At 40.4% G+C, this 27897-nt stretch overlaps 1 protein-coding gene across 1 annotated transcript in view; it reads left to right on the top strand.

Annotated features, from left to right (window-relative positions):
- LOC133518254 (uncharacterized) overlaps nt 1–22463 on the top strand; it is a 63909-nt gene extending 41446 nt beyond the window's left edge. The window contains 3 exon segments of the mRNA XM_061851886.1: nt 6977–7123; nt 18036–18861; nt 18965–22463. Of these exon segments, the coding sequence (XP_061707870.1) occupies nt 6977–7123; nt 18036–18861; nt 18965–21337 (3346 nt within the window). The 3' untranslated portion in view covers nt 21338–22463.
- Nucleotides 22464–27897: the final 5434 nt, after the last annotated feature.

The raw sequence follows: 27897 nt of genomic DNA, 5'->3' as shown, positions 1-27897 counted from the left end.
AGACGGATTTTAGGTTTTTGAGGGGGTGAAGCAGACGAAGTGGAAGAACAGGCAGGCAGGCGCCCCGCGCGCCGCGCCCGCTGCACGCCTACGTCCTTATTCTGACGCCATCCGTATTCTAGTTTGATAGTTCTGGGATCTTATCCGGAAATTTAAATTGATTATGATTTATACTCAATGAAAATAAAGAATAGATAGTTACATACAATACTAGAGTAAACCGCGGCAAACGGAGAACCTAGTAAAATGATACCAAATAATTTTGTGACGAAAAGATAGTACTTACTAACTCAGACAAAAGTTACAAATGTCTGCTTTAAATCATATATAGATACCTATTCAAAACTTAGTTGACCTTAAAAATGCAATAGATATCAATTTCGGGCAAGTAGTGAAAGAAAAGGAGGAATACTAGCAAAGCTAAGTAATTTGTGGGAGTGAACGTGGAAAGGTAGCTTTTTGAAGTGAAAACTTCTTTAGCGGCGCTGTGCACTTTTTGTGATGGGAAAAAAATGTTAAACTCGCGACAGGTCACGTGACCGACAGATTGAAAATTCGCAAGACGGACACGTGACCTGATTGAAAAACTGTTACAATGTCATGAAGCCAGTAGTTAAATTTTTAATGTAATATAAATTGCCATGTTTGTGTACGACAGCGCCATAAATGAATATTGTATTTTACCACATAAATGATAGTACTTTTATACTGATAATTAAAGCAATTCGTGCAAAATTATTCCCTAACCTTGCCAAAATATCAAAAATGCACAACGTTAATATTCAAGTTTTAATTTCTGCCGGCACTCCCGGAGTGCAATCCGTTGTTTTTTTTTTGCAGTTATTGAGATAACTCAAAACATTACAACCCAAAAGTAGCTAGCAAGTTAGACAAGGAAAACATACATACACACGCATAGTAACGCTTGGTTTGTAAGGACTGTTCATCCGGGAGCGACCGCCTAGTCAGAGTTCTGTCTTGATTTTTAAAGAGGTTGTTTTGTAAATATAATTGTATGGCAGGTCCTTTCTTATGAATTGTAAGCCTTACGTAGAAAATTAATTAGCAATTACTTCAAATCATAATTTTGTTTTGTGGTGGTAGTCATTTTTAATAAGAAAACTGGAAAACTGTCACTGTTGCTGGGTTTGTTTAGGTGCGTGTTGCGAAATGAATAAATATTACAATAATTTAATTGCTTATTCATGTCCAGTACGACGAAAATCAATAAGTCAATTATTTTGTTACTATGTTGACATATTGAAATTTGTAATTTTTTTCCATGATTTTATTATTTAATGCTTGGTAATTTATTCATTTTTATTTAATGCAATAATTTTAAAATTGACTAGTTTAACTTTATTTTCCTAATCTGATGCTTTATTTAGTTATGTCCTATTTGTAATTTTTATCATCCGATATATACGTTCTAAATGTTAATATTTTAAATTGTATTGTTTCCATGTTTGCTTGACGCTTGCTTTATATTGCATGCCTTTCATAGGGTAGAACATAAGGACTTTTTATTCTAAGATCACCGATTGTATCAAAACACTATGTTCTTGCAATAATTATATTTCTATTTATCTATTCGAATAGCGTATTTAAAACGATATATGCTTCAATATATACTTGTATATATTATAGATAAGCTTAAATAGTTCAATTTGTAATATTCTCTAAATCCGCGCTGAACACCCAACGGGGCCCCGCCACTTGACTACTTTTCACGTTTTGGCTTCTGCCACTTGAAGGGATATATTATTGATTTAATAAACTATTTTAATATATACATATTACACATACGCACCCCAATGCAAAAATGAAGAAAATATCTTTTGCGAAACTTTCGATCGATTTTTCCACTAATATTTTGTATTGGCAGGAAAAAAAAGTAAAAGCATATCACAAAGACAACAAGGTTCAAGGTCTTAAAGAAGAAGGTAAAATTGGCTGAGACCTGAAATTTGCGGCAGACTGTCATCGAAATTTATACTTGAGAAAAGAAATAAAATGTCACCAGTTTTCATTTCATACAAAATAAAAATAGCATGGTATAAAAGTATTCAAACCCATATACCAAACTTTTACAAAGGATTTTATGTTTAATATTATCAAAAATGGAATTTAGTGACATTCTTGAATTTACAAAATAATTAACCAGTAAAATAAAAATATTGGCGAGAGGTACAAATATATACGAACTTCCGAACCTAGTACTTGCAAAATTTTTAATGGGATTTGAAGGGTAAATATCGCTCCTGCTCACCTTACAAAATAAAATAATTGATAAATGTTGTAAATAAAGTTTTAAGTGTATACCATATGAATATTAATAAACCAGAAATACCAACCAAATTCAGCACTTATAACATAAACTATTACAGCCATTTGAGCACTTCCACAAAAACGCATGTAACTCGGAAACTAAAAGTCGTGAAATGGTACCTTTCACTAAGCACTTTTTAAATCCCACATATTTAAATCCAGTATATCTCCTGCATCCTGTGTTCTGTGTGTGTGTGTGTGTTCCTGTGTTATCCTGTGTTGTAAAATTGAAGCTGTTCCAATATAATGACTTATATAAATTAAACAAGCGGATTAATTTTATTTGTTTACCTTTAAAAATAGGTATTCAATTTGATTATTACTGTAATAGCCATTTAAAATATATATTTTTTATATCTCAAGTTCTGAAAGTAGGTCTTTGTTGTTCTCAAAAGAGTGCAAAAATGTTACTGCTCTAGAGAGAGTCTAGAATCTATTCCGTTAAAGAATATAGCGAAAAATAATTTATTATGTATTTCTTTTAAATTTATTTATGAACCTATTTTAAAACTGTGACATTTAATTTAATATGAATTGACATTGTATTAATATTTTTAGCAATTAAGATCGTTGACATATAATATATTTTCATTATATTTTTCATTTAAATTATTTTACAGATAAAGTTATTTATAACTTAGTGTTTTTGTAAATATGTTTGTTTTTTTTAATTCTTTTTGACATTTCGACAATACCTAGGTTGTCCCTAGATATGTATACATTGACATTTTCTTTTTTGTCGTGACATTTCTTTATTTATTAATTTTATATTTTTTGTTTTAATGTTAAGTTGACGATCTTTTAGTGAAAGCCTTTGTTTTATCCTTTTGTGTAAAATACTGTGTCTTTTTCTTTAAGAAATAAATAAATCTAATCCAATCTAATCTAGAGCACTGTAGGTTCTTAGTACGTTTGTTTCTTTTTTACGATAAGCATTTTAAATTTTGGTTTTTAATGGATTTGATGTACCATTTCCATTCTGATAGTTAACTCCCTTTTCCATAAATAATTGTTTTACCTAAATTTATAATTAAAAGTACCCCTCACGAAATAAGTACTACTGAATTTTATACTTAGCCGTGTTTTTTAAAATGTACATGTATTTTACTTTGCTCGTATTAAAAATGAAAAGTAGAGTGTTTAACGCGGGTGCAAGGCACCATTTGGTTAATCGTGGCTGTATGCCGGACGGGTGCGTGTGTAAAACTTGTCAAAAAAGATAATATGACGGACGGATGTCTGAAATGTCACCGTAAGAATCAAGTAGCTTAAAATATAGTTTTTTCTTCGTAAGAGTGATGAAAACATTGTGTGTATAACATATTTCTGTATTTATAGTGTGATTATCCATTTTATGTAACGTCCGCTAAACTAGCACAGGTTCGACGCTGACAGTGGTCACGGGCGTACTGGCGTACTGACGGTATTACCGTGCAGCAGCGGTATCATGGTCGCATTTTTATCACCTGTCATGCCATGCGTCACTTTCGCACTTATATACTTGTTAGAACGTGACAGACATAGTGACAAGTGATAAAGAGCCGACCATATTAGCCCTACAGGGTAACGTTTAGTAGACAAAATGTTGAATTCATAATTATGAATGAAAAATTTAACGCATCGATAAAAGGACAAGCAAAATGTTAGAGTTACTTAAAAGCTATCGAATGAAGTAAATTTCATATTGATATTCGTCATAGTACAAGCATATTTTCAAAGCAATAATCTATCGAGAAAAAGATAGGCCATCGTGTTTCTGACAAGCATACGGCTAGTTCAGAGACTGAAGTTATACATACTAGAAAATAATCGATGAAATCCTTGTACAAGCCTGTAAATATCGATTTAAACATAGCGCATTTTACTATACACCGCGCCTTAATAGAAATTAATATTTATATTGGCGTGAGGACAATTGTTGAAAGAAAGCGATGTATTTTTGCCAGGAAAGAACTCATATTTAACAGACTTCAAGATTTCAAAAGGAGGACGTTACCAATTCGGTTGTATGTTTTTTTTTTGAAAGAAGAATGGTAAGAATCTCACTTAGGGACAGGAAGACAAACAAGTGGCTTCGAGAACACAGTAAAGTTACTGATGTAACCAGGCGAATGGCAAAACTGAAGTGGGAGTGGGCTGGGCATGTGGCCCGAAAAGACGGCTCGTGGAGAGCAGCACCTACGTCGTACAAAATTTGAGAATGTCCCGAATAAGGAAACAGTTTGGAACGCTGAAGTGAAAGAGGCTGTATCACGGTGTAACAGAGAGCTATTCAAAGCATGGCAACGTACAAAAGATTATACTTCAAGAAGTATAAACAGCAGAAAAAGACGACCAAGAGACTAGTGGCGCGGACAATCGAGTCAAAAATTTTATAATGAAAATCTGCAAAGCCTGTGTTAGACATACCTACACGAAATACTAAAACTCGGCACAAGAATACTAATAATTATTTGTTTTACAAGGGGGCAAAGTTGTTGTTTAACCCCTCGTGCTTAATATTGATACCCGAGCAATTGACAACATTTCAATTTTCTGACCCTATAATTTTATTGGTTCTCTACATTTTAATTGAAACGAGGAATACGCTAATAGTTTATTTTGTCCACTGGGATTTGTATTGTAATTGTACACATTTTTGTTTAATAGTTTATTTTTTCCACTAGCATTTGTATTGAAATTGTACACCTCTGTTAACTATAAGAAATAACAAGCACTGGTTTCTATTAGCACGTCTTGTTATCTTTCATTTTAATAAAATTTTGTTTTTGAAAACAAACTCGCTTAATCGAATGAATAGAATAGAGCTTTATTAATTCCATACAGATTGAATTAAATTAAATTACACATAAATATTACCATTAATAAATTGATTCTTGCATGCTAGGTATAATAATTAATAATACATTTAAACAAAATTTTAAGGAAAAATATCAACAACTTGCAATAATTTAATTATTTGTGATTTAAATTAATATTTTAAGAATTGTATTATTATTATTATTTATTACATTATTATCTTTGTTTACTACTTAACTATAGACAGATCAATAAGCTTGATGAGTAATTTATACAAGATCTTTTCAAAACTAATTTTGGGACGAATAACAAAAACCTTGGAAGAAAACCAACCAAGACAGCAAGCGGGATTCCGTAAAAAATTCTCAACAATTGATCATATACTAGTAATTAAACAAATCACAGAAAAATGCCAGGAATACAAAATGAATTATTAATTTATTACATAGCATTTGTCGACTATAATAAAGCATTTAAATCATACGGAAATATTGAAAACACTCAACGAACAAGGAATCTCACAAAAATATATTACAATAATACAAGAAATTTATTCCAACAGTACGGCTAAAATTAAACTAGAACGTTTAGGTGAAGAATTTCCAATAAGGAAGGGTGTTCGTCAAGGTGACCCGTTATCCCAGTGCGATGGTTCAATGTCACATCTCCGCATGTGACGCTTCAGCACATCTTTGTAGCGCAACAGTTGGCCGCCCTGTTTCGCCCTATAACGGTATCAAATATCCGAATAAAAATTATAGGGTTATTCCCACTAGTTACCACCAAGTTGTTACCAGTGGTAACTACTGGGAATTTTTTCCCACCTTTACCACTGATAACTACTGGAAAAAAAACCCAGTAGTTACTACCAAACCAAGTTGGTGGTAACTAGGGGGATTTTTTTACCACTGGTAAAAGGTGGGATTTTTTTTCCCAGTAGTTACCACCAATATTTGGTTAGCGTTCAATACTAATAAAAACAGTATAAATATAGAGTTCCTTAATCAATAATTAATTAAACGTCGAATTAATTATAAGTTAATGAGTTATTCTTTTCATTAGAAGTCGATTACTGTTTCAGTAAACTGCCTTAAAAGTGAGAAATCTACATCTCTATACTTATACTGTTTTATTAGTATTGAACGCTAACCAAATTTTGGTGGTAACTACTCGGGAAAAAAATCCCAGTAGTTACCACTGGTAACAACTTGGTGGTAACTAGTGGGAATAACCCAAATTATTAGGTTCAAATTCAAATTTCATGCATAAGGCTAATTTGTTCTATGGGATAGTGCGTAAAGTTATTGACTACGTGCGAAGTGCATGGTGGGGGTATAGTAAAGCGATTGTATGTCGTGGTAAAAATTGGTACCAACGTGGTAAAAATTGACTAAGGTTAGCGTCTTTAACGTTTCGTAGAAGTTATATGCTCGAAATGGGATTTTTAATTATAGTTCATTTGATAATGATTAAATACCGTAAGTGATATTTTTCTAGTAGTTAAAAATGGGTATAGTAAATTATCCTAGACATACACCATTGCGGACTTTTTTTTGTAGAACAATGAGAAAGAGAGACAACTCCGCCATACATTGTGTTGTTTGTTATAGCTACAAAAAAAAAACACACACTGTTTAGGACGACAGCGTGATTTTTTCCGACATTATTATTTATATCATTAGCAAACATTGTCATATTTCGACCAATTTACACAAAACCTTAACAAGTTATACACCTAACCCTTCCTCAAGAATCACTCTATTGATAGGTGAAAATCAGTTATTTTCGAGTTTTGTGTTCGAGTTATTTTCGAGTGTTCGGGCCTCTAAAACGTAAGTTTAATCCGCAGGATCGACCTGTTGCGTGTGCTGCGCGAGGAGGTGGCGCCGCACGGGGCGCTGGACGCGCGCCTTGCACTGTGCGAGCGCTCGGCTGACGCGCCGCCCTGGTGGCAGCCCGCCCGCCACGACAAGCTGCTCGTGCTCGGCGTGTGCAAGTGAGTGTTGATCCCCAGTAGTGAGCTGCTGCCGCTGTAAGAAGAGATGGCACAAGCACATGCTCGTGCTCGGCGTATGCAATACAAGTCAATACTGCTGAACCCCTAATAATGTCCTATGGCGAGTCTAAAAACCTAATTCGACAAGATCGGGAAATTCCTCCTATGTCAAAATATTTTGTGTAAACTAAACTCCAGTTACAATTGGCTGACGAGAAATCTAGACACACGGCACCGTATCAGCCGTGTGCTATATGTGACACAAACGTGAACGAAGTAATAAATAAGACACTTATCTCGAACGGTTAGTTAGTTATGCTGGGCATTTACCGCAAATCGACAACCATTGTGCCTATTTTGCGTGAAAACGAGGTAGCTCTACTCTAGCCACCCCAGCTCTTCCACGAAACCTAGCAGTGTCTTCAGGTTGCTAACTGCCTCCTTTAGTGTGTACGGAGTCCCTAGGTATTTGTTCCTGTATACTTCTACCTGTTTATAGTCTAGGAACTCTAGGAGAATATGTTTCGCTGTTTCCTCCGCTTCCATGCATGCTCTGCACATGGGGCTGTCCGTTTTACCCATATTGTGTAGGTGTTTGTTTTAATGTCCTGTAATTAATCCTACTATTTTCCGTAGTTTGTTTGTTTGTGTACGATACTGATAGGGGTATGATGGGTTCGGGTCCCTGTGCCGGTGTTTCTGAACCTTTTCTGGCCAGTTCATCCGCTGCATCATTTCCTCTTGATCCGCTATGCCCCTTTTAGTTAGTTAGTTAGTGCTTCTGGGCATTTTCCGCAAATCGACAACCATTGTGCCTATTTTGCGTGAAACGAGGTAGCGCTACTCTAACCACCCCAGCTCCTCTACGAAGCCTAGCAAAGTTTTCAGGTTGCTAATTGCCTCTCCTAGTGTGCACGGAGTCCCTAGGTATTTGTTCCTGTATACTTCTACCTGTTTGCAGTCTAGGAGAATATGTTTTGTTGTTTCTTCTTCTTCCATGCACGCTCTGCACATGGGGCTGTCTGTTTTACCCATATTGTGTAGGTGTTTGTTAAGTGTGTTATGTCCCGTAATTAACCCTACTATTTTACGTAGTTGATGTCTAGGTGTTTTCAGTAGTATTTTGGTGAGTTTGTGGTTCAGTTCCGGTAGAAAATCCTTGGTCTGCCTGCATGTGTCCATTTCCTTCCAGTATTTATTGTGCAGTTGTCTGTGATGTAGGTCTAGCTGGTTGTGTATATAGGATATTGGTAGGGGTATGATGGGCTCGGGTCCATATGCCGGCGTTTCTGAGCCTTTCCTGGCCAGTTCGTCCGCTGCATCGTTTCCTCTTGATCCACTATGCCCCTTTATCCATTGTATTGTTACTTTATTACCACCTTTGCTTACTTCAGTGAAGCTTCGATGACATTCGAGTATGAGTTCTGATGTAAGTTTGTCGCTATCTAGTGCTTGTAGTACCGATTTAATGTCTGACAGTATTAGTATATTTTCATGTTTTACTTGTCGTCTTTTTATCGCATTGCAAGCTTCTATTATTCCTACTCATTCAGCCTGGAATACCGTATTGTCGTATTGTGTTCACCCAGGGGTTTTGAGATGTGTATGTTCAGGTCCTCCGAGAAGACACCACATCCTGTCCCTTCATTTGTTTTCGAGCCATCTGTGAATATTCTTAGGTTTGTTTAGTATAGTCCTTCCTTCGGATCTTCTGTTAACGATATGGCGTAGTCTTTCCAGAAGATAATAGTTTTTGGTATTTTGTCTATTGGCGCCTCCAGCGTTGGCATTTTTGAGATCATATTTCCATAGATCTTCTGGTATGGTGTATTGCCGTGGTTAGCTGGGTGCGGGGCCACCATACAACAGCTCCGTAGCTGATCATTGGCATTATTACCATTATGTATAGCCACAGTATGATGTGAGGGGCAAGGCCCCATCTCTTGCCCACCATCCTCCGGCATTGCCGGAAGGCTACTCTTGCTTTGTTGTGTCTGGTGCCAAACAGTGTCGGCATTTCGTATGTGCCCAAAATTGTTTGCGTGTGAAAAGAATTGTGTCGGTCTTTTTAGGGTTCCGTAGCCAAATGGCATAAAACGGAACCCTTATAGTTTCGCCATGTCCGTCTGTCTGTCTGTCTGTCTGTCCGAGGCTTTGCTCCGTGGTCGTTAGTGCTAGAAAGCTGAAATTTGGCATGGATATATAAATCAATAAAGCCGACAAAGTCGTACAATAAAATCTAAAAATTTAGTTTTTTTTAGGGTACCTCCCCTACACGTAAAGTGGGGGTGACATTTTTTTTTCGCTTCAACCCTAGAGTGTGGGGTATCGTTGGAAAGGTCTTTCAAAACTAATAGGGGTTTTCAAGAAACATTTTTTGATAAAGTGAATATATTCGGAGATAATCGCCCCGAAAGAAAAAAAAAAATGTGTCCCCCCCCCTCTAACTTTTGAACCACAGGTCCAAAAAATATGAAAAAAATCGTGAAAGTAGAGCTTAAGAAAGACATTAAATGAAAACTATTGCGGACATGATCAGTTTAGCTGTTTTTGAGTTATCGCAAAAAGTTTTCCCTTCATAGTAAAAAGACTTATTTTAATTAGGTACTGATTATGCAAATTTGCTTATTTGTTTAACTCAGGTGAAAGGTACCGTTTCATCCCTTGGTTAACAATTTACTATACTTTAAGCTCCAGTTTAGCTTACTGTGACGGAAGAGTAACTACGGAACCCTACACTGAGCGTGGCCCGACATGCTCTTGGCCGGTTATTTGGGTTTACCGATAGGTCATTCTCCTTGCACCATTTCTCTACTATATTCAGTGCTGATGTCACGGTATTAACACTTGGAAACCAAGGTATAACCTCCACAGAAATTAAAAAAATCATTTAGCCACCTGAAATGGATTTATCAGCCAAGACGGAGACGCTTAACTGGTCGTTTACTTTAACAATAGTAAATGGGACATTCACGAAGAAAAAAATTGGGATGAGTAAAATTATAAAATTGCCTTGTCTTAAAAACGAAAGAAAGTATATTGAGTTATTATTAATTTTTTTTTTACTCGTAATAAAAACATATTTTTACAAGCAAACCCTTGAGTGATAACTAGTATATAGAACTAGCATCGATAGTTGAGTTTATCGATACAGGAACTCCCTACTTGTCAAACAATTTTGCTCCACGGATTCCTATGTCTGCTAATCATACTCCATTAAAAACATTATTCCTTCATTGACAAATAAATTGAGATCTAAATGGACTGGAATGTTATCTTTCTGGCCAAGGTACCAAAACTACAATCAAAATTGTATTATTTAATTTCTTGTCATGAATGGGACACACTATGCAGTTTATTTAAACTTTGAGGGCCACATGGCACAGTGGATCGATATGAAAAAAAAAAATGGACATTTGCATTTTATTAAACCCTATTTAAAAAAAATGCTTAGTGTAGTAAATGCGTAGTTATGCTGTAAGGGTGTTACAATATATTTTCATCTTCAATCAGAGCAAAAATGCTGAAATTCAGATGGCGGCCGTTTAGTCAAATTTAATTTCCGATTCCAAATAAAGGGCCTCTCAGATCCTCAGATATCGATTTTAATTTTGATCAGAGCAGCAAGGCAGAAATTCAAGATGGCGGTTTATCTTTTTTTTTTTCAATTTTGACCTCGGATTCATAATAAAGGACTTCTCGGATCTTCAGATATCAATTTTCGTCTTGATCAGAACAAAAATGCCGGGCAATTCTTGCGATTTTGGCCTCAGATTCATAATAAAGCGTTTTTCAGATCCTCAGATATCGATTTTTATCTTAATCAGAGCAAAAATGCAGAAATTCAAGATGGCTGTATTTTTTCCCATTTTGGCCTATAGGTTCTATAGGTTATTGGTGTTCGCGGGCTTAGTTTCCACAACACGACGTCCTATTTCGCGCCTATTTTGCGTGGTGGGTTGTCGGCACTACTCTTGCCAACCCAACTCTACCAAGAAGCCTAGCAGACCCTTGGATGTTGCCGACGAATTCTGGGAGAGACCCCGGCGAACCGAGGTATTGTGCCCAGTACTCTGCCAACCCTGGGCATTCAAGAATGACGTGGGCGACTGTCTCCTCTGCCTCCATGCATGCTCTGCAAAGGGGGCTATCTGTAACGTAGGGTTAGTAGTTGTTTGTTTAGTGGGGCGTGGCCGGTTATGGCCCCAGTCAAAAGCTGGAGCTGTGGCCTCTTCAGCTGTCTCAGCCTCCTCGACAAACCGGGGTCGATTGTCGGGAGGGCTTCCTTCGCCTGCCTGCACGTGCCTAGGTTAGACCAGTACTGTTGGTGTTTTACCTTGGTGTTGTGTCGCAGCATGTTTCGGAGCCAGGCATAAGGCAGAGGTATAATTGGCTCCGGTCCTGCCACCCTCAGTTCCGAGCCTCCTCTCGCCAATATGCCGGCTGCATCGGTCCCTCGCGAGCTGCTGTGTCCCTTGATCCACTGCAGAGTTACGCTGGTGGTGGTGCTTACCTCTGACAGAGCTTTGTGGCATTCGTAGATTAGCCCTGAGGTCAAAGTATAACTTTGTAGAGCTTGTAGTACTGACCAACTATCAGAGAGTATGTGGATGGGGTAGTCCAATACTTTCCTTGAAGCGATTGCGTGTGCTGCCATTATGATGCCCATACATTCTGCCTGGAAGACTGTGTTGTGGGCACCTAGTGGTGTTGAGATTTGTATGTTTAGGTCCTCTGAGAATACTCCAGCGCCAGTGCCTGACCTTGTCTTTGATCCATCCGTAAAGATTCTCAGCTCTCTTGGGTTGAGTCCTTCACGAGGTTCTTCGTGTAACTGTATCTTGTATTTCTTGTCGAAGACGAATTGTCTGGGTCACCTGCCAGTCACCGCTTCTATTAGCGGTTCCTTACCTATCGCCTCGTAGAGGATCTCGGTGTGTGGTACCCTAGGTGGTCTCCAGAGATTAGATTTTTTGAGACGTACCGCCTAGCGCTTCCTGTTGTATAAAGAGGTGCAGCGGCGGCAGGCCCAGTAAGGCTTCCAGGGCCGCGTTTGGTGTTGTCCTCATGCAGCCCGTGGTCGCCATACAGGCCAACCTCTGGAGTCGTTGTAGTTTAGCTTCAACTATTTATTATTGGCCGTATGACTGCCTGGTAAAGCCATAGAGTTATCTTTGGGGTTAGCACCCAGGTTCTACCCACCATTCTACGACATTGCCAGAATACGACTGTGGCTTTGTCAATTTTGCCGTTTAAGTGATTGCTCCCGGGCATCGGAACCGGTTTTTTGCAAAAACATCGAAATAACCATATATTTCGGTTTATTTTATACTCTAAATGTAGGACTCAGTTGTGTTTTCAGATAACGACTTCGTATTATTAGATTGCCTAATTAGAAATGAAGTAATTAACAAAGAACGAAAAAATACCGTTTTCGTTCCCATACAAAAAATACCGGTTTCCGATCCCTGATTGCTCCAATACAATTTGCTGCCAAGTATTACCCCTAAATACTTTACCTCCGCAGATAGTTGGAGTTCAGTGTCGAACAGTTTGGGAAGGCGGAAGTTTCCCAAGTTCCGTTTGTTGGTGAACATAACCAGCTCAGTTTTGTTGGGATTGACTGAGAGTTCGTTGTTAACACACCAGCGCTCCACGGTGGCTAGTGCAGAGCGGGTAACATCGCATACCGTACCTGCATGATTGCCGTTCGTCAGTATCACTATGTCGTCAGCATAGCCGATTGTGTAATAGTGATTGTTGTTTAGTGTGGTGATCAGGTCGGTGAGGTTCCATAGTAGTGGCGATAGGACTCCTCCTTGCGGGCATCCTTTTGCCACTAATGCCTGCTGTGTTTCGCCCGTCCCGAGTTTGATGGTTCGTTGGCTCAACATGTTGTTTATCCATTCTGTCATAACTGCATTCGCGCCATGTCTTACCAGTGCTGCTGTAATGCTGCTGAACCTGGTCCTGTCGAAAGCCCCTTCTATATCTATGAAGATTCCTAAGCACATAGATCTGTTTTTGATCGCCACCTCAATTTTACTTACTACTGCATGAAGTGCCGATTCTGTAGATTTGCCAGGGCTGTAGGCATGTTGGTTTGGATGCAAGGGCACATGAATTAGCACCCTCTCTCTAAGGTACCTGTCACACAACTTATGTTTTCAACATGAAAGAGGTCAGGCTGATGGGCCTGAAGGATTTGGGGTCCGAGTAGTCGCTATTACCTGGTTTCGGCATGAAGATAACCTTGACCTCCCTCGGCTCCTTTGCTTCGGCACGTACCTGTGAGCATATGTTTGTAGCCACTCGTCCTCCGTCGGGGTGGTTGTCTCCGCCTCGTCCCACGTTACTGGATGCGATATCACGCAGTCCGGGAAGTGTGTTTGCACTAGGACCCGTTCCGCCTCCTCCGGTGAGTTTGTAAGAGAGTTGTCTGGCTTACGCAGGGATCATAAGGTTATGGTCGAGTTGGTGGAGAGGACCTTCCTTACCCTGTTGGCCTGCGTGGTGGTCTCAATGTCTGTACAGAATTTGCGCCATGAGTTTGTGCTTCTGTATCTGAGACGTTTTTTGTACTTGGCCTAAGTGGACTTGTAATTGTCCCAGTCCTCGTCAGGGCCTGTGTTCATAGCTCTGTTCAGTTGCCTCCTCATCTTGCCCCTGAGTCTCTCCAGCTCAGGCCCCCACCAGTTGTTTTTTCCTCTGCTTCTGATCGATAGGCATGCCTGATGGTAGCAATCCAGAATGGTGCTCGTGAGGATGCTTACCTGTTCTTCTATACCCGCTGTGCCTTCTATTTTAAGGGAACCCTCCAGCTATTCCAATGCTGTACTTAATCGCACCGTGTAAAGGTCACGATTCGTCCTGCGTGGGTCCCGCCTGGGCACTGCTGTTAGTGTTGTTACCTGAATGTCAAATCTATTCCACCTGTGGTCTGAGCACGATACCTCCTTCGATACATGCCAGCCCGAGATTAGTTTCGATGCTTCTTCGGTTGCTAGAGTCAGGACAATGATTGTCCTGCTGCGTCTATTTACAAATGTTGGTTCTGAACCTGTGTTAAGGAGGTTGAGGTTTGTAGTGAATAGGTACTCGACAAGCTTCTTACCTCTCTCGTTACCTGCTTTCATGCCCCATAAGGGGTGATGCGCATTCGAGTCGGTGGCCACGATGAGTTCGAGCCCTGACTCTTTGCAGTAGTTGACCAGCCTTATCATGTCGTGCGGTGGTGGTTCTTCCGCCTCCGGCATTAACACAGAGGCTATGACCACGTCCTGCAGGCTGGAGTCTTGCGCCCCGTGCAGTCTTATGGCGCACAGGTCTCTGGAACAGAAGCTCGTTAGAGGTTGTGCGTGTATATTACCGGTGGTGTAAATGCAAGCCCGGGGGTTATCCGGACCCGTGTAGACTGTTAGCTTACCTCCTAAGTTGCGGAGTCTGCAGGCAGAGCCCCTTTTGACCCACGGCTCCTGGATCAGAATTACGGCTGTTGTGTTGACCTCCAACCACTTCCGGATCTGAGCCGTCGCCGTTTCGCTTTGGTGGAGGTTGGCTTGGAGGAATTTGGCCTTCCTGTATCTCCGCCGCTGCTTCCTGTTAAGCTTGTGCGGCTTAGCCGCAGCTGTCAAAGGCGGTGGCGGGAGCACAGGAGGTTCAGTCCGGTTACCGGGCTTTCGCTTCCGCGCCTTCCTGGACTCGTGTATATCGACCATCCGGCCTCCAGCTGGGTAGAGACAGGGTCCAACACCGGTTCAATAACCGGGGCCTGCTCCGTGGCAGGGGGTTTTCCTCCTGTCGGAACAGCAACCCTGGATGTCCCCGGTGTTGGAAGTAGGGGCTGGGTACGCTTTACCTTGACGGGGGGGTTTTTCCCTCCCGTATGGTACCCTTGGATGTCCCCGGTGTCGGTAGTGGAGCCGCAGTACTCTGTAGCACCGGGCCTGCTGATTTGGGCGTCAACGCCTCAGGTTTACGTGCCTTCGGTCTCCCGGCGGCTCTCCCACCTGGTGCGGACTGTCCCTTGCATAGCGGTGCTGTCGATACTGCGCCGCCACGATGTATGTTGTGTGCTTTGTGCGGGGGTACTGTCGAGACAGTGCCACACTGGTGTGTGGAACTGTCGGAAGAGCTCCGTCATCACGTGTGGTGTTGCCTGACAGGGTTGCTTGTGCCTCCCTGTAGGCACGTGTTAAGGAGGGAGGAACTGTCGAAACAGCTCCGGTACATCCGAAGCTGCTCCGGTGTTGGGGTTTGGGATCTTGGTTGGTTCATGATTCCTTTAGTTTGTATTCACCTCTCGAGCTTCCCACCCTCCATGGAGCCCGCACCTTTGGGGATGTCACTTTGGACACCAGAAATACCCTAGAGGTATAGGTGTGTTGAGTTGGTTCTCCTGCGCGACATCGGGAGCTGCAGACACGTGGTTGGAAGAGACGATCCTATCTCTCCCAGTGGTTCCACGCGCCCTTGCCCCGTCAGCATGGCCGAGCCCCAGGCATCATCCCAGAGGACGCCCCTCCCCACACCTCGCCTGCGGACCGTACCACCTCGACCGTACGGGATGCGTGTCCATTACCCTGCAGTGGCTAGTTGCAGGGCCATCGTTTCGCCGGAAATGACCAAAACGGGTATATTGGCCCACAGGGGAGGACCCCCTGCGGGCCCTGGGGGGGTGTACCTACACCCCTACAACCCCCATTTCGGCCTAAGATTCATGGCTATCATAAACGGCTTCTCGGATCTTCAGATATCGATTCTCATCTTGTTCAGAGCAAAAATGCAAAAATTCAAGATGGCGGCTGTTTTTTCATTTTAACCTCGGATTCCTAAAAAAGGGCTTGTTAGATCCTCGGATAACGATTTTCATCTTGATCAGAAATGCATAAATTCAAGATGGCGGCCGTTTATTCAAATTAAACCTATTCCTACTAAAGGGCCTCTCAGTTCCTCAGATATTGATCTTCATCTTGATCAGAGCAGATACATTTACATAGAGTCACATAATTATTCAATTTCTAAATGTTTAAGTTTTTACAGTCAGACCTAGATAAGTTGGCAGCGATTTTGACAGCCCAGACGGTGCAAGTGTTAAGTAAACTTCATAATTTCATAGAAGTTTCACTTTTAAAATAACACTTGCCTCATCTGGGCTCTCAAAACCGCTGCTAACTTAGCTTGGTCTGACTCTAACTGACTGAAATTGTAGTTTAAATAGTTGGGGTCTCTAGTACATTATTACCATATTCCATTTCTGAACGCACCCATAAAGTTCAACAACCCACAATGAACCTTTGTGAGAGTGACACTTTTTATTGTTATTATTATTTGTATTTAAAATCTTAATATACGATAATCCAAATCGGTCCAGTCTTTCGTAAGTTATGCGATTACATACATTTTATATTTTTCCTACTCCTCTACTGTTATCTGTCATTTATGCATTCATTAACACGAATATAAGAACATACATAAAAGGTTTCAAGAAAAGTCTGTATTGTCTATTCCTCATAACAGCACTAGTGCTTTTAATCGCTATAACGTTACTGCTATTAATAGCTACCAACCTAACAAAATCAAAACGAATACAGTTTTAAACTAAGTGCATTGCTGCCAACTTACAAAATATTCATTTGGTTGCATAGTAAAAACAATTACTTCATAAGTCAGAAACACGCATGTGACACCCGTAATATAGCAACACCCATAGACTACGAAGACCGCTAGACCAGCGTTGCTTCTTAGTCTCCGTAGGCTACGTTGGCCAAAATCGAGAAAAAACTGTCCAAAAATTTAATTTAGCAAGTAGCAAGTACCAGGGCCTCATGAGTTACGAGAAGGTGTCGCTGACCGGCCGGCGTAACAAGGTATGCTCGCGCGTCTTGGCTATATACTTTTGCTTTGTTTACCTAAATTAAGATTTATTTTTGTTGACTCGTAGGAAAAGTATTGTATGCAACGTTGTTTAAGTAGGTCAAAAAATGCTGGTCTCCTTCGGCTCCGGCTCACATTGTAACTCACGCCACTCGCCTTTTTTGACCCTTCTTATACAACTGTTTCATAAAATACTATTATTATATTACTAGTCTATACGTTGTCCTATTGCTGGTCTAAGGCCCACCCCCACGATCTCCATCCGTCTCGGGTATGAGCAATCTCCGGCCGGCTCGGGCACAGATTAATAAATAGTTACTACGTTTTTTTTTATACCACGACGGTGGGAAACAAGTTAACGGCTATTTTTTATTTATTTATAATATAATTAAAACGTATGATTTGAGGCCCCTTTAAATTGTATACGCTCCACAATTTTCTGAGCCGAATTGCTTAATATATAGTTGCGTGATATCTAATTACGACAGTAGAAAAGACGTCATAAAAAAATTTTGGCACGAAGGGCTGTACTTTCATAAAAAAATCGAAATTAGCGCCTTATTCTATTTTCGTTTTCTAAATTCAAATTTTGAATGGATCGCACTGGCTTCACATACGAGCTGGTGCGGGAAACACATTTTCTTAATGCATAAACTGCATAAATCCACGCGAATGAACAGTGTATGATCAACAATCAACTACGAAAATGGCGTTGATCCACGCGTGATAGGCGCGTAACCAATTTTTGAAAACCGGGTTCCAAAAATTGGCCGATGGAAATTTTGGCCTGCTGAGGAAAAACGTTGATTAGACAAGATTGAAAAATTGCTTGTGATTATGAGTTTCTGCTTTTGGCACGCCGGCGACGTGGCCTGCTGGTAAAGTTACTAAATATCACAGTGGTCTTCTGGGATACATTTTTTTGGGGTGGCCGGCAACCCACGTGGCCTGCCGTGAAAAACAGTCGTTTGTTCTATGGCGCTGAGAGTGTTAAAAAAACACAATCTATATATTAATAATTCTGTATTTTCTACAGGCACGGATTGGGCGACACCTACCACAAACTATTTTGTGATCCTAAACTACCATTCGCCGATTGTGCCAGCAAATGGTACAATAGTAACAAAAGCGGAGCAAAGAAACCGGAGGAGAAAGAAAAAGTTTCGTCTGACGAGGACGAAAAGGGGTCAGATGGCTCTGCTTCCGAGACGCGAATGTCGCTCCGGCGCAGCAAGCGCACGACCAACGTCGAGCGCGACGACGACGACACCGACGCGCTCTCTGAGCTCGAGACTCTGGCCAAGCTGGGCCGAGCGGACGAGGCGCTCACCCCCGACATGTGGTTCACAGAGCGCGCGCTCGAGACCCGGCTGCATCACATAGCTCACGCCGTGCAGAACTGCGAGTGGCCCTCCGGCTCCAAGAGCGACACCCGCAGCATCCAGGCGGAACTCCAGGAGGAGCGCAAGCAGAGTCAGAAGCGTCACATCGCGATCGACGTGGAGACGGAGCGCGCCAAGCTGCACGCGCTGCTGTCGTCGCCGGCGGCGGCGCACTCGGGCGCGGCGCGTGACGACGCATCCAGCGACTCGGGCTCGCGCCGCTCCACGCCCGCGCCGCCGCCCGCGCACCAGCGCGTGGCGCCCTCGCCCGCGCCCGCACCCGCGCCCGCCGCCGCGCCCGTCGACCTGTCCGCGCCGCTCGATCTCAGCGAGGCGCAGGACTTCAGCCTCGGCCGCCGCACGCCGCTCGCCGCCGACGCCTCCGCCTGCGCCGCCGCCTCCGCCTCCTCGTCCGCCTCCGCGGCCCCGAGGGGCAGGTTGGACGACACGCTCAGCAAATTGATGAAAAGAAAAAATGTGGTTAGTATTCGTATTAATGCTTTATCAATGCCTTATCTCTGCTAGTTTTTAAAAAAACATTTTCGATGTACTTAATTCACTACGAACCCTTTTTTTATTTCAGCCCGCCCCGGAGCAGATTGTCGGCAAAGAGAAGAAGAGGAAGAAGCTAGATGAAATAGTATTAGGTTTATCGGCGGCTAAAGGTCGGGGACCGAGCGCGTCGACGCCCGAGCCGCCGCGCGGCCGCGGCTCCATCTTGCCCGACGTGACCGTGACGCCGGCCGCTCCCCCGTCTTCCGCGACGCCCCCCGCTCAAAAACCGTTCTCGGTCACCGTCACCAACGTGCCTTCGCCGCAGACGTCGAAAGATCTGTCGTCATTTTTACAACAGTCGTTGGAACACAGTAGTAAAGCCCAAAAAGTACCGTCTTCCTCGGCGACGATGAAAGCTTACTCTCACGAAGCCAAAGTGAACAAATGGCTGGCGGAGCAGGCTAGCGTGGAGCCGCGCAGGCGCGGCACGACGCCGCGGCTGGCGCCGGACGAGCACGTGCCGGTCGTGCACCGCGTCACCGGCAAGCGCATCGTCGGCCACAAGGCGCCGCAGCTCCGGAACCTCGCGCAGTGGATCGCTGAGAACCCTATGTACGATATCGACCCCAAATGGACGGAGGGAATCAAGGAGCACGTCAAACTACCGCAAGACGTGCGGAGTCAGAGACCTTCGCCCATGGCGCCCAGTAGCTCTATGACTGAAAGAAAGAAGGGTCGTCCACCCACGCTGGATTCATCTACGGCAAATGTTTTGTCAGCCGGGTCGCATCTGAATCAAAACGTAGCCGGGTTGAATCCGGCTCTTTTAGCTAGTCTGTCTAGTTTGAGTGCATTTGATCCAAAAACTCTAGCAGCTACACTCTCCAATTTGACAGGTTTCGACCCCAAACTACTAAATACATTTGATCCTAAACTACTATCGAGCCTAAGCAGTTTCGATCCGAAAAATAATCCATTGCTTAGCTCATTTAGTAGCATGCCCAATTTATTGGGAAACCTTTCTGGAGGTAATATATTTGCTAATTTAGCTGGTCTGGGACTGCCTGGATTTTCTGGATTAGACATGAATAGCCTCGGCGCGGCTGCTGCCGGTGATTCTAAATCGAAATCCCGAAAGTCGACTGAGAGCGGTAGCGCGTCTAGCTCTAAAAATGCTAATTCACAATTTCCTTTCGTTTTCCCTAATCCTAACATGTTATATCCGCAATTGGGATTAGGCGGTTTAAATCCATTCGGTATGCATTCGGGGATATCGTCAGCGTATGATGCGCTAGGATTGCTTAGTAATAATTTGGCCGCAAGTTCTGGCTCGTCCACAATGCACAGCTCCAGTCATGGATCAGCTCGGGGAAGTTCAGTGAAGACTACGACCCCCAGATCCTCTACAGTCGTAACAAGTTCGGCGACTTCTCGCCAACAGAAGGTTTCAGACCGCCAACAATCAAGTCAATTACCTCAAATACTTTTACCACCCGATCCATATCTGCTAGAATCACTATCTAAGCAGTCTATGAATTATGATGTCAGTCAGTTAAAATCAGACAAAAGAAGCAGAGAGACAGACAGCCATGAATCCATGGCAACAGACTTGTCCAAATCGGACAAAAAGAAAGTTCCATATGATTCATTAAGATCGCAGATGCCACCAGAATTTGCTGCCGTGCAAGAAAAATTGTTAAAGGGTGACAAGAAGGATATTGACATTAGTAAAATGTTACTGGAACAAATGGCATCTGGTGCTTTAAGCGCCAGCCTAGTCAGCTCGGCAGATGCGAAAAAAGTCAAAGACATGGAGAAGGATGTCTATGAAAAACTCAGCAAGAGCTCGTCAGAATATATTGCGAGAGCTCTCGCTTCTGAAGATTCATCTGTACCATTAGGGTTAAAACGGACCCACGATGAAATGAGTAATGAACCGGAAAACTTGGCTATGCAGACACCTGAAATGAATTCCGCTAAAAAGGCAAAGGAATCTACGTCTTCAGAGTGTATTTCAGCCATAGATAAGCAACAAGATCATCATACAGGGGAAATGGATCTAGAAGACCTTATCGCTCCTTCGACAGTTATCAAAACTGGTGTTAAAGCCAGTGATTTCGAGAAAAATGTTCCGAAATCTACAATAGACTGCCCCCCTCACATTGACAAAGAGGAAAAATCTCAACCCAAAGCCAGCACTTATGACGATTCAATGATGCAGAGAGGTACAGATACTGCTCACGGTGCCGAATCTAGCAGTAATATAGCCGAAGAGCAGAGCAAAGACACCGGCGCCGCTGAAGAATCTGGTAGCGTCGACGATACATCACCCAATGACGGCGGCCGGCGAGGTAGCCGAAAAAAAGGCCGTAAGTCGTCTGAAGAAGCAGCAGCGGGACCGCGACGTGAGTTGCGATCGAGTGCGGGCCGTTTATCGACAGAGTCCAATACAAATCACTGAAATGGATTATACTGGCGGTACAGTCGAGGTATGAAATATTGACTTGGACAAAGTGTCAAAAATATGTATAGGCAATAAGGTCGTATAAACATATTTTCGGCACTTTGTCCGTGTCGATATTTAATACCTTGACTCTCCCTATTTGCATCACACTATTTATTAACGCAGTATATTAACGAGATGTCTAAAATTGGTCTTGATGTACTAAGTTGCAGCTCTGTTTATGTTTATCACGTTATGTCTGTTATATACGGAAAGTGACTAGGACATTCTCTTATTTTCACAGGTAATTCTGGCATACATTAAAATATCGGTTAGGTTAGATGTAAGAATACTTTTCTTGTTATAACGCAATGGATGTCGCAGGCAAATATAAGCCCACGCGGGCTATAGCATTTTAAACTGGTCAGTTATGTGAACATCAAGCATAATAGAAAATAAACAATGGGAGACTAATTCGGTACACGCCGGGAAGAAGTTGATAACTCGAGATATTTTCTTGCGGCATCCATTACTTATAATAAAAAATATAGAAGACTGGATACTCCACGTACTAATGATTATTGCAGTTACGCTATTCATACATTTTGTCTTAAGAAGTAGTTACATTTTATTATATTTATTAATTTATAACAATGCTTTGAAAACGAAACTGTTGGTATTATGTTTTGTCGCAGGCAGACTCACTAATATAATATTTTAGTATCAATACGACCTGTCTTGAGTTTGATCTATCAGCATCATGAAATGAAATTATAAAAATACATACCTTCAATATTTGGATACTGTTGTGATGTGAAGGTATCACAAGATCTCTTGCAAAAGGCAACACATTTTAGATTAATTCGTGGTCGTCAATATATTGGTTTTGATAGGTATTTTATATTTTAACTTAAGATTAAGTTAGCGATGCAATTGCAATCACATTTTATTATATTGTTTAATTATTTTATAGATTGTGAAATACGTATCAAGTTAGGATTTCGTTTTCTATTTTAAAAGTAAGAGCAACACTGGATGTGATAAAATAATTTATTACATTGTATTCTTATTATTTTGCATTGCTGTATTGATGAACTGTAATATAGATAATTATGTGACAAATCATAAATAAATATGAAACGGATATCATTGGTTTTGCTGTACCTACTTCTTGTCTACATCCACAGAACAGGGTTGTTTCCATCTGCAAATATTAGGGCAAAATTGTATCCCAATAAATTCTTATGGATTTTAAGGTGGTTCGACTAGGTTACCCAAAGCTTAAACCTTACTAGATGGCGCCACAATTGCAAATTTTGAGTTCTAATTTTTTTGTGGAGTAGTCTTGGTATTTCTATACTGTAAATTATGTTTAGCGCACTCTTTAAATAAATATTGAACTATTACAACAAATATTGAACACTTCATTGTACAAAAACTACCCCTTAAGGTGGTTCGACTAGGTTACCCAACTCTTAAACCTCACTAGATGGCGCCACAATTGCAAATTTTGAGTTTTAATTTTTTTGTGGAGTAGTCTTGGTATTTCTATACTGTAAATTATGTTTAGCGCACTCTTTAAATAAATATTGAACTATTACAACAAACATTGAACACTTCATTGTACAAAAACTACCCCTTAATGTCGACAGAATGTTTCTTGACTCTATTTCTATGTATCACTCACACATTCAAACAGTCTTACTGGGATCCTTGTAGTAGACAATTTGGCACAGCGTGAGTAGGCTTCAATAGCGTTGCGTTATGTACGTGGAAATACATGCAAGAGGATGTGGGTTCGAGACTCATTAATTTTTTTTTTGTTATCAGTATTATCAAGTACCTATTATTAATAAATTATTTTATGAGAAATCTGAGCGTTTTCCATAAAAATATTAAAAATCTGATTCTCACACATCATGATATTTTTGGGTTCTTCCAACTCAGAATCACTAGCATAATCAATCCTCGTGCTAAAAAAACCCGAAAATTTGTGTTGAAATTTTAGTTTTACACTGAAATTTCTTTCACACTAAAATGTGACGTAATGGTATGGATATTTTAGGATATCTTTTTTTAATGCTAGGGTGGAGAAGATTCTAAGTAGAATGAACCTAAGAAAGTCCAAATTTGTAAGTCAGATTTTCCGGTACTTTTTTCAAAAAAAAACGCTGTTTTGTTCTAAAATTAAAGCAATCACTTACTGCCCAGCTTTTAAAAAAGTAGGTACTATTTTACAGTAGAATTTAAAAAAAAATTACGATACATTTAATTAAATTACAGTGAGTTACAAAATTGCATGGCCTTCTATTTATAACCATTATAAAAAGAAATGAGATATTTACCATGTTTGTTTATATTATTGATTTCCCACGTTTCACACAATGCCTAGAGATAAAAAATTATTTATTTATTTTATTTATTGTCAATTTCATTCAACGGATCACATCATATCCAATTTATGTGTTTATGTACTGCATTGTTTTCTACCTAGTTGGTTATTAAATTCTGTTACTGCAATAATCTTTATCTACATAAAATATACCAACGAAAGTTTAATAAAGTATATATTAAAATGAAGTACACAAAATCAGGAATTACATATGACAATTTCATTCAAAATCGCCTCCTCTGGCTTTGACACAGGCCCTTAAACGACGAGGCCAGTCCTCAATAGCGGCACGCACGATTGTCATGTCTAATTCCGTCACTGTCTTAACTATGGCCCGCTTGAGGGAGTTAAGATTTGTGTGGGGTTTAGCACAGGCTTTCTCCTCAATAACCTGCTATATGGCATAATCCAGGGGGTTAAGGTCCGGGCTGGAGGAAGGCCAGTCTTCGTGGGCAATAAAGTCAATTTTGTTCCTTCGAAACCAGGCTTGAGTTGTTTTTGCCTTATGTGCAGGAGCTGAGTCCTGTTCAAAGATCCATGGCTGGTTTTGAAATAGGGTGTGGCTTAAGGGCTTCACTATTGGTTCGAGAACGGTTTCCAGTTTCGGGTTTTCACACCTTTTTCACAGAAATGGATCTATGTTAGCCCTGAGTATGACACACCCAAAATCATGCTTGGCGGGTGCCCACATTTGTGCAACGCAATAGGGTTGTTTCCATCTACAAATCTTAGGGCATAATTGTATCCCAATAAATTCTTTTGGATTATAAGAACATGTTAAACTACTTTTAGGGGACCTGTAATGACCATATTTTTGTAAATATTGAATTTAAAATATCTTTTGGCACACGTCACGTGACCTAACTCGAAACGTCATTGAAGATTCTGATGACGTCACAACTCTCGGATTGACACTGTTGACAGTTAGGCGATTAACAACAAATGACAAATGTCAGTTGACAGTTCGTATCTTCTACGTGTGTAGGTATGTAGTTACGTGTCAAACCATAAACTGTGACGTCACACAATTTTCAAACAGCGTTTTGGGCGCGAAAGCATCTGTCAAAATATATTTTGTTAATTTAACATATTTAAAGCCGCTTTTAGTATAAAAGCTGAATTTTAAGGCAACTTTTAGTTAATATAGAAAGTAATACAAGCGTTTCAAAAAATTGGAATACGATCTCTTTTAGGCCCCAATTCATTATAGATACGACGAGATAAGCGTTATGTGTGGTATATAATTATAGCTCACAAATCCACCACATTATGTATTTTTTTATTTTTTCGGTAGCATTTGTTTTAACGGAAATAAAGAGGTTGCAAATCGAGTAACAGAACTTCAGAACAGATATCATTTGATATTTACCAGTCGCTTTTCGGTGAAGGAAAACATCGTGAGGAAACTGGACTAATCCCAACAAGGCTTAGTTTTACCCTCTGGGTTGGAAGGTCAGATGGCAGTGGCTTTCGTAAAAACTAGTGCCTACGCCAAATCTTGGGATTAGTTGTCAAAGCGGACCCCAAGCTCCATCGAGCCGTGGCAATATGCTGGGACAACGCTAGGAAGAAAGAAAGAAATCGAGTAACAGAACTTAGTAACCAACTAGGTATAATAGTTATGATGTAAATGTCCATATCATGTTGGAGTCATATATGTATTAGCCAACTAATTATTCAAGATCAATACACTTAGGTCCCTTAGGTATTCGCCTAAGTACAATCTCGGGCAAAATTGAGTTTTATAAAAGTGAACTAGTTTCTAGGTCATATTTTCTATGAATTGGTCATTTTTGTAGACTCCAATTACAGTTACACTTTTCTTGGTTTTTCGCGGATCAGAATATCGATGATTTTTGTAACTTGATTTAGACGTTGCTATCATTTTCAATCCAAAAACACATAAAATCACAATTCAGAACATGCGGCAGCGTTGTTTTCTATCAAGTACCTCAAGCACCAGGGCGGCTACCGGGAAAATCGAAATTCGTCAATTTCGGGAATTTTTCTCTGTCACTCTAATTACGTCTTAGTGAGAGTAAAAGAGAAAGATCCCCGCAATTTGCGAATTTCGGTTTTCGCGGTAGGCCCCCAGGTCCTGTCAAGTTTCAGCAGTGTTGCCAGGTGAGCGGAAGAGAATTATCGTACTTGAGTGTCAATATTATTGTACCGTTGAAAAAAATATCGTACGCCAATCAAAAAGGCAGCCTCTAAAAATGTCTAGCAAAATAAGCTTAAATTTCGAATGAATAATAAAAAAAATACAATTTTCGTCTAAATTGCGCAAAAAATCTATTTATGTTTGTGTATTTTTGGGATAGACTAAAACGGTATACAGGAAATTGTGACATTTTAAACTTTAAACTTACACCAAGGAGCCGAACACCCCAGAAATACTAATTTTAGCCTATTTCTGAGAGAAAGTGTCATATTTTGCTTCAAATTACTAGACTTTTAAGGTGGCATCATCCAAGGGCTGAAATTATAGTACTTTAGTGTACGATAATGCTCTTTGGAACATTACGTCATACCGGGGCCCAAATTATCGTACATGTACGACAATTATCGTACGCCTGGTCACACTGAGTGTCAGTGTCGACAGAGTCAGCTAAAAACGCGTCAAACATCGCAACGTCGCACCGATGGCCGTCCGAGGCATGGAGTGGCAACGCCGCAATGTATTTGTACACGACATTTGTCACACACACACACATGAGTAAAATTTATAAAAATATAACGTTGATTATTGCATGATTTCTGTATGAAACAAAGTTTTTCTATTAATTTAGCGCAAATGAATAGTCGAAAGTAGATAGATGCGCAACTATTTATGTAATAATATTGTGTAATTGATTAATAAATAGCGATTGTTTTTTGTATGAAAATCGAACCACCTTACATATTGTTAACTCTTCAAGTGGCATATGTCGTTTTTGAGTCATTGGAATTTTGATTTTATTTGAAATTTTAATGACATAATCGGTCGGGAGTTGACGGCCTAAACTCCAAGGGTCAAACTACCTTTAGTGGACCTCTAATTAGCATATTTGTGGCCGTCCATGCCTAAAAGGTCCTTATGGCAGGTATTAATACCTAAAGTCATTCTCTACCAGTCAACCATCAGGCTAAACAGAAACAGTAGTACGTGCAGGCATTAAACAAAAAAAAAACAATAAGTAACTTAAAACAAGCAAAATAGCGAATATATACTAACGGTTATAAACTGTGGCAAGCGAGCCACTCGAGAAAATCACGAAAAAAGGGATTTTATGGCGAAATTTCCCTTGGCTGAAGACTGGTAAGTATTGCTTTAGATACTTTTGACCTTATTTTGGGTCAGCAGGCTATACACACATCGAAAATTAGATATTTTATATTCTTTTTCGTTGTGAACTAGGGATGTACTATAACCATCGATAACTGTAGTTTTATTTGTATATCAGTGTAAATAATTAAATTAAATATGTGAAATTTTCTGAGAACTTGCATGCAATATGATATGACCATAATTAATTCGTCGAAGATTAATAATGCATAAATTATCCATAATTTATGCATTAGTGGTCATTAGTTAACATTTTTTTATCTAGTCATTATTTAATATATTAACCTCAAATGTAAGAAAATTAATCTCTGTTTTTATGGTAAATAAAGAAATATTATAGGACTTTATTACACAAATTGACTTAGTACTGTTGTGGGTACTTAGACAACGATATATATATTTACATATACCTAATATGCCCGTTCCAGGGTTTGAACCTGGGACCATCGGCTTCATAGGCAGGGTCACTGCCAACTAGGTCAGACCGGTTCTCATGATTAACAGACATATAAATACATTAAAAGTTAGAGCATCGATAAAAGGTTGTTGATAAATGGATGCCGAAAAACATCATTTATAGTTGCATATTAGCGCTAAATAATCAGTTGATCATCTCATTAGCAAACACTTGGAATATAAACTGTATATAAAGTCATGTTTGTCAAAGGCTGTATATTTTCAGATGCAGGCAGTGGGTCAAATTTGTTGGGAACGAAGACCTGATACATCTTCCCATAGAAAAGTTACATTTATTGAAACATGTATGTGCAGATCATTTTGAAAATAAAGCTTTTATTATAAAAAAAAACACGACTTAAAAACTGTATCAAAATAATTCGGGTCCACATTCATCCCGATCAG

The sequence above is a fragment of the Cydia pomonella genome, chromosome 5 (genome assembly GCF_033807575.1).
Source record: "Cydia pomonella isolate Wapato2018A chromosome 5, ilCydPomo1, whole genome shotgun sequence".
Lineage (NCBI taxonomy): Eukaryota > Metazoa > Arthropoda > Insecta > Lepidoptera > Tortricidae > Cydia > Cydia pomonella.
The sequence above is the reverse complement of the archived record's forward strand: the minus strand, read 5'-3'. Positions and strand labels throughout refer to the sequence as shown.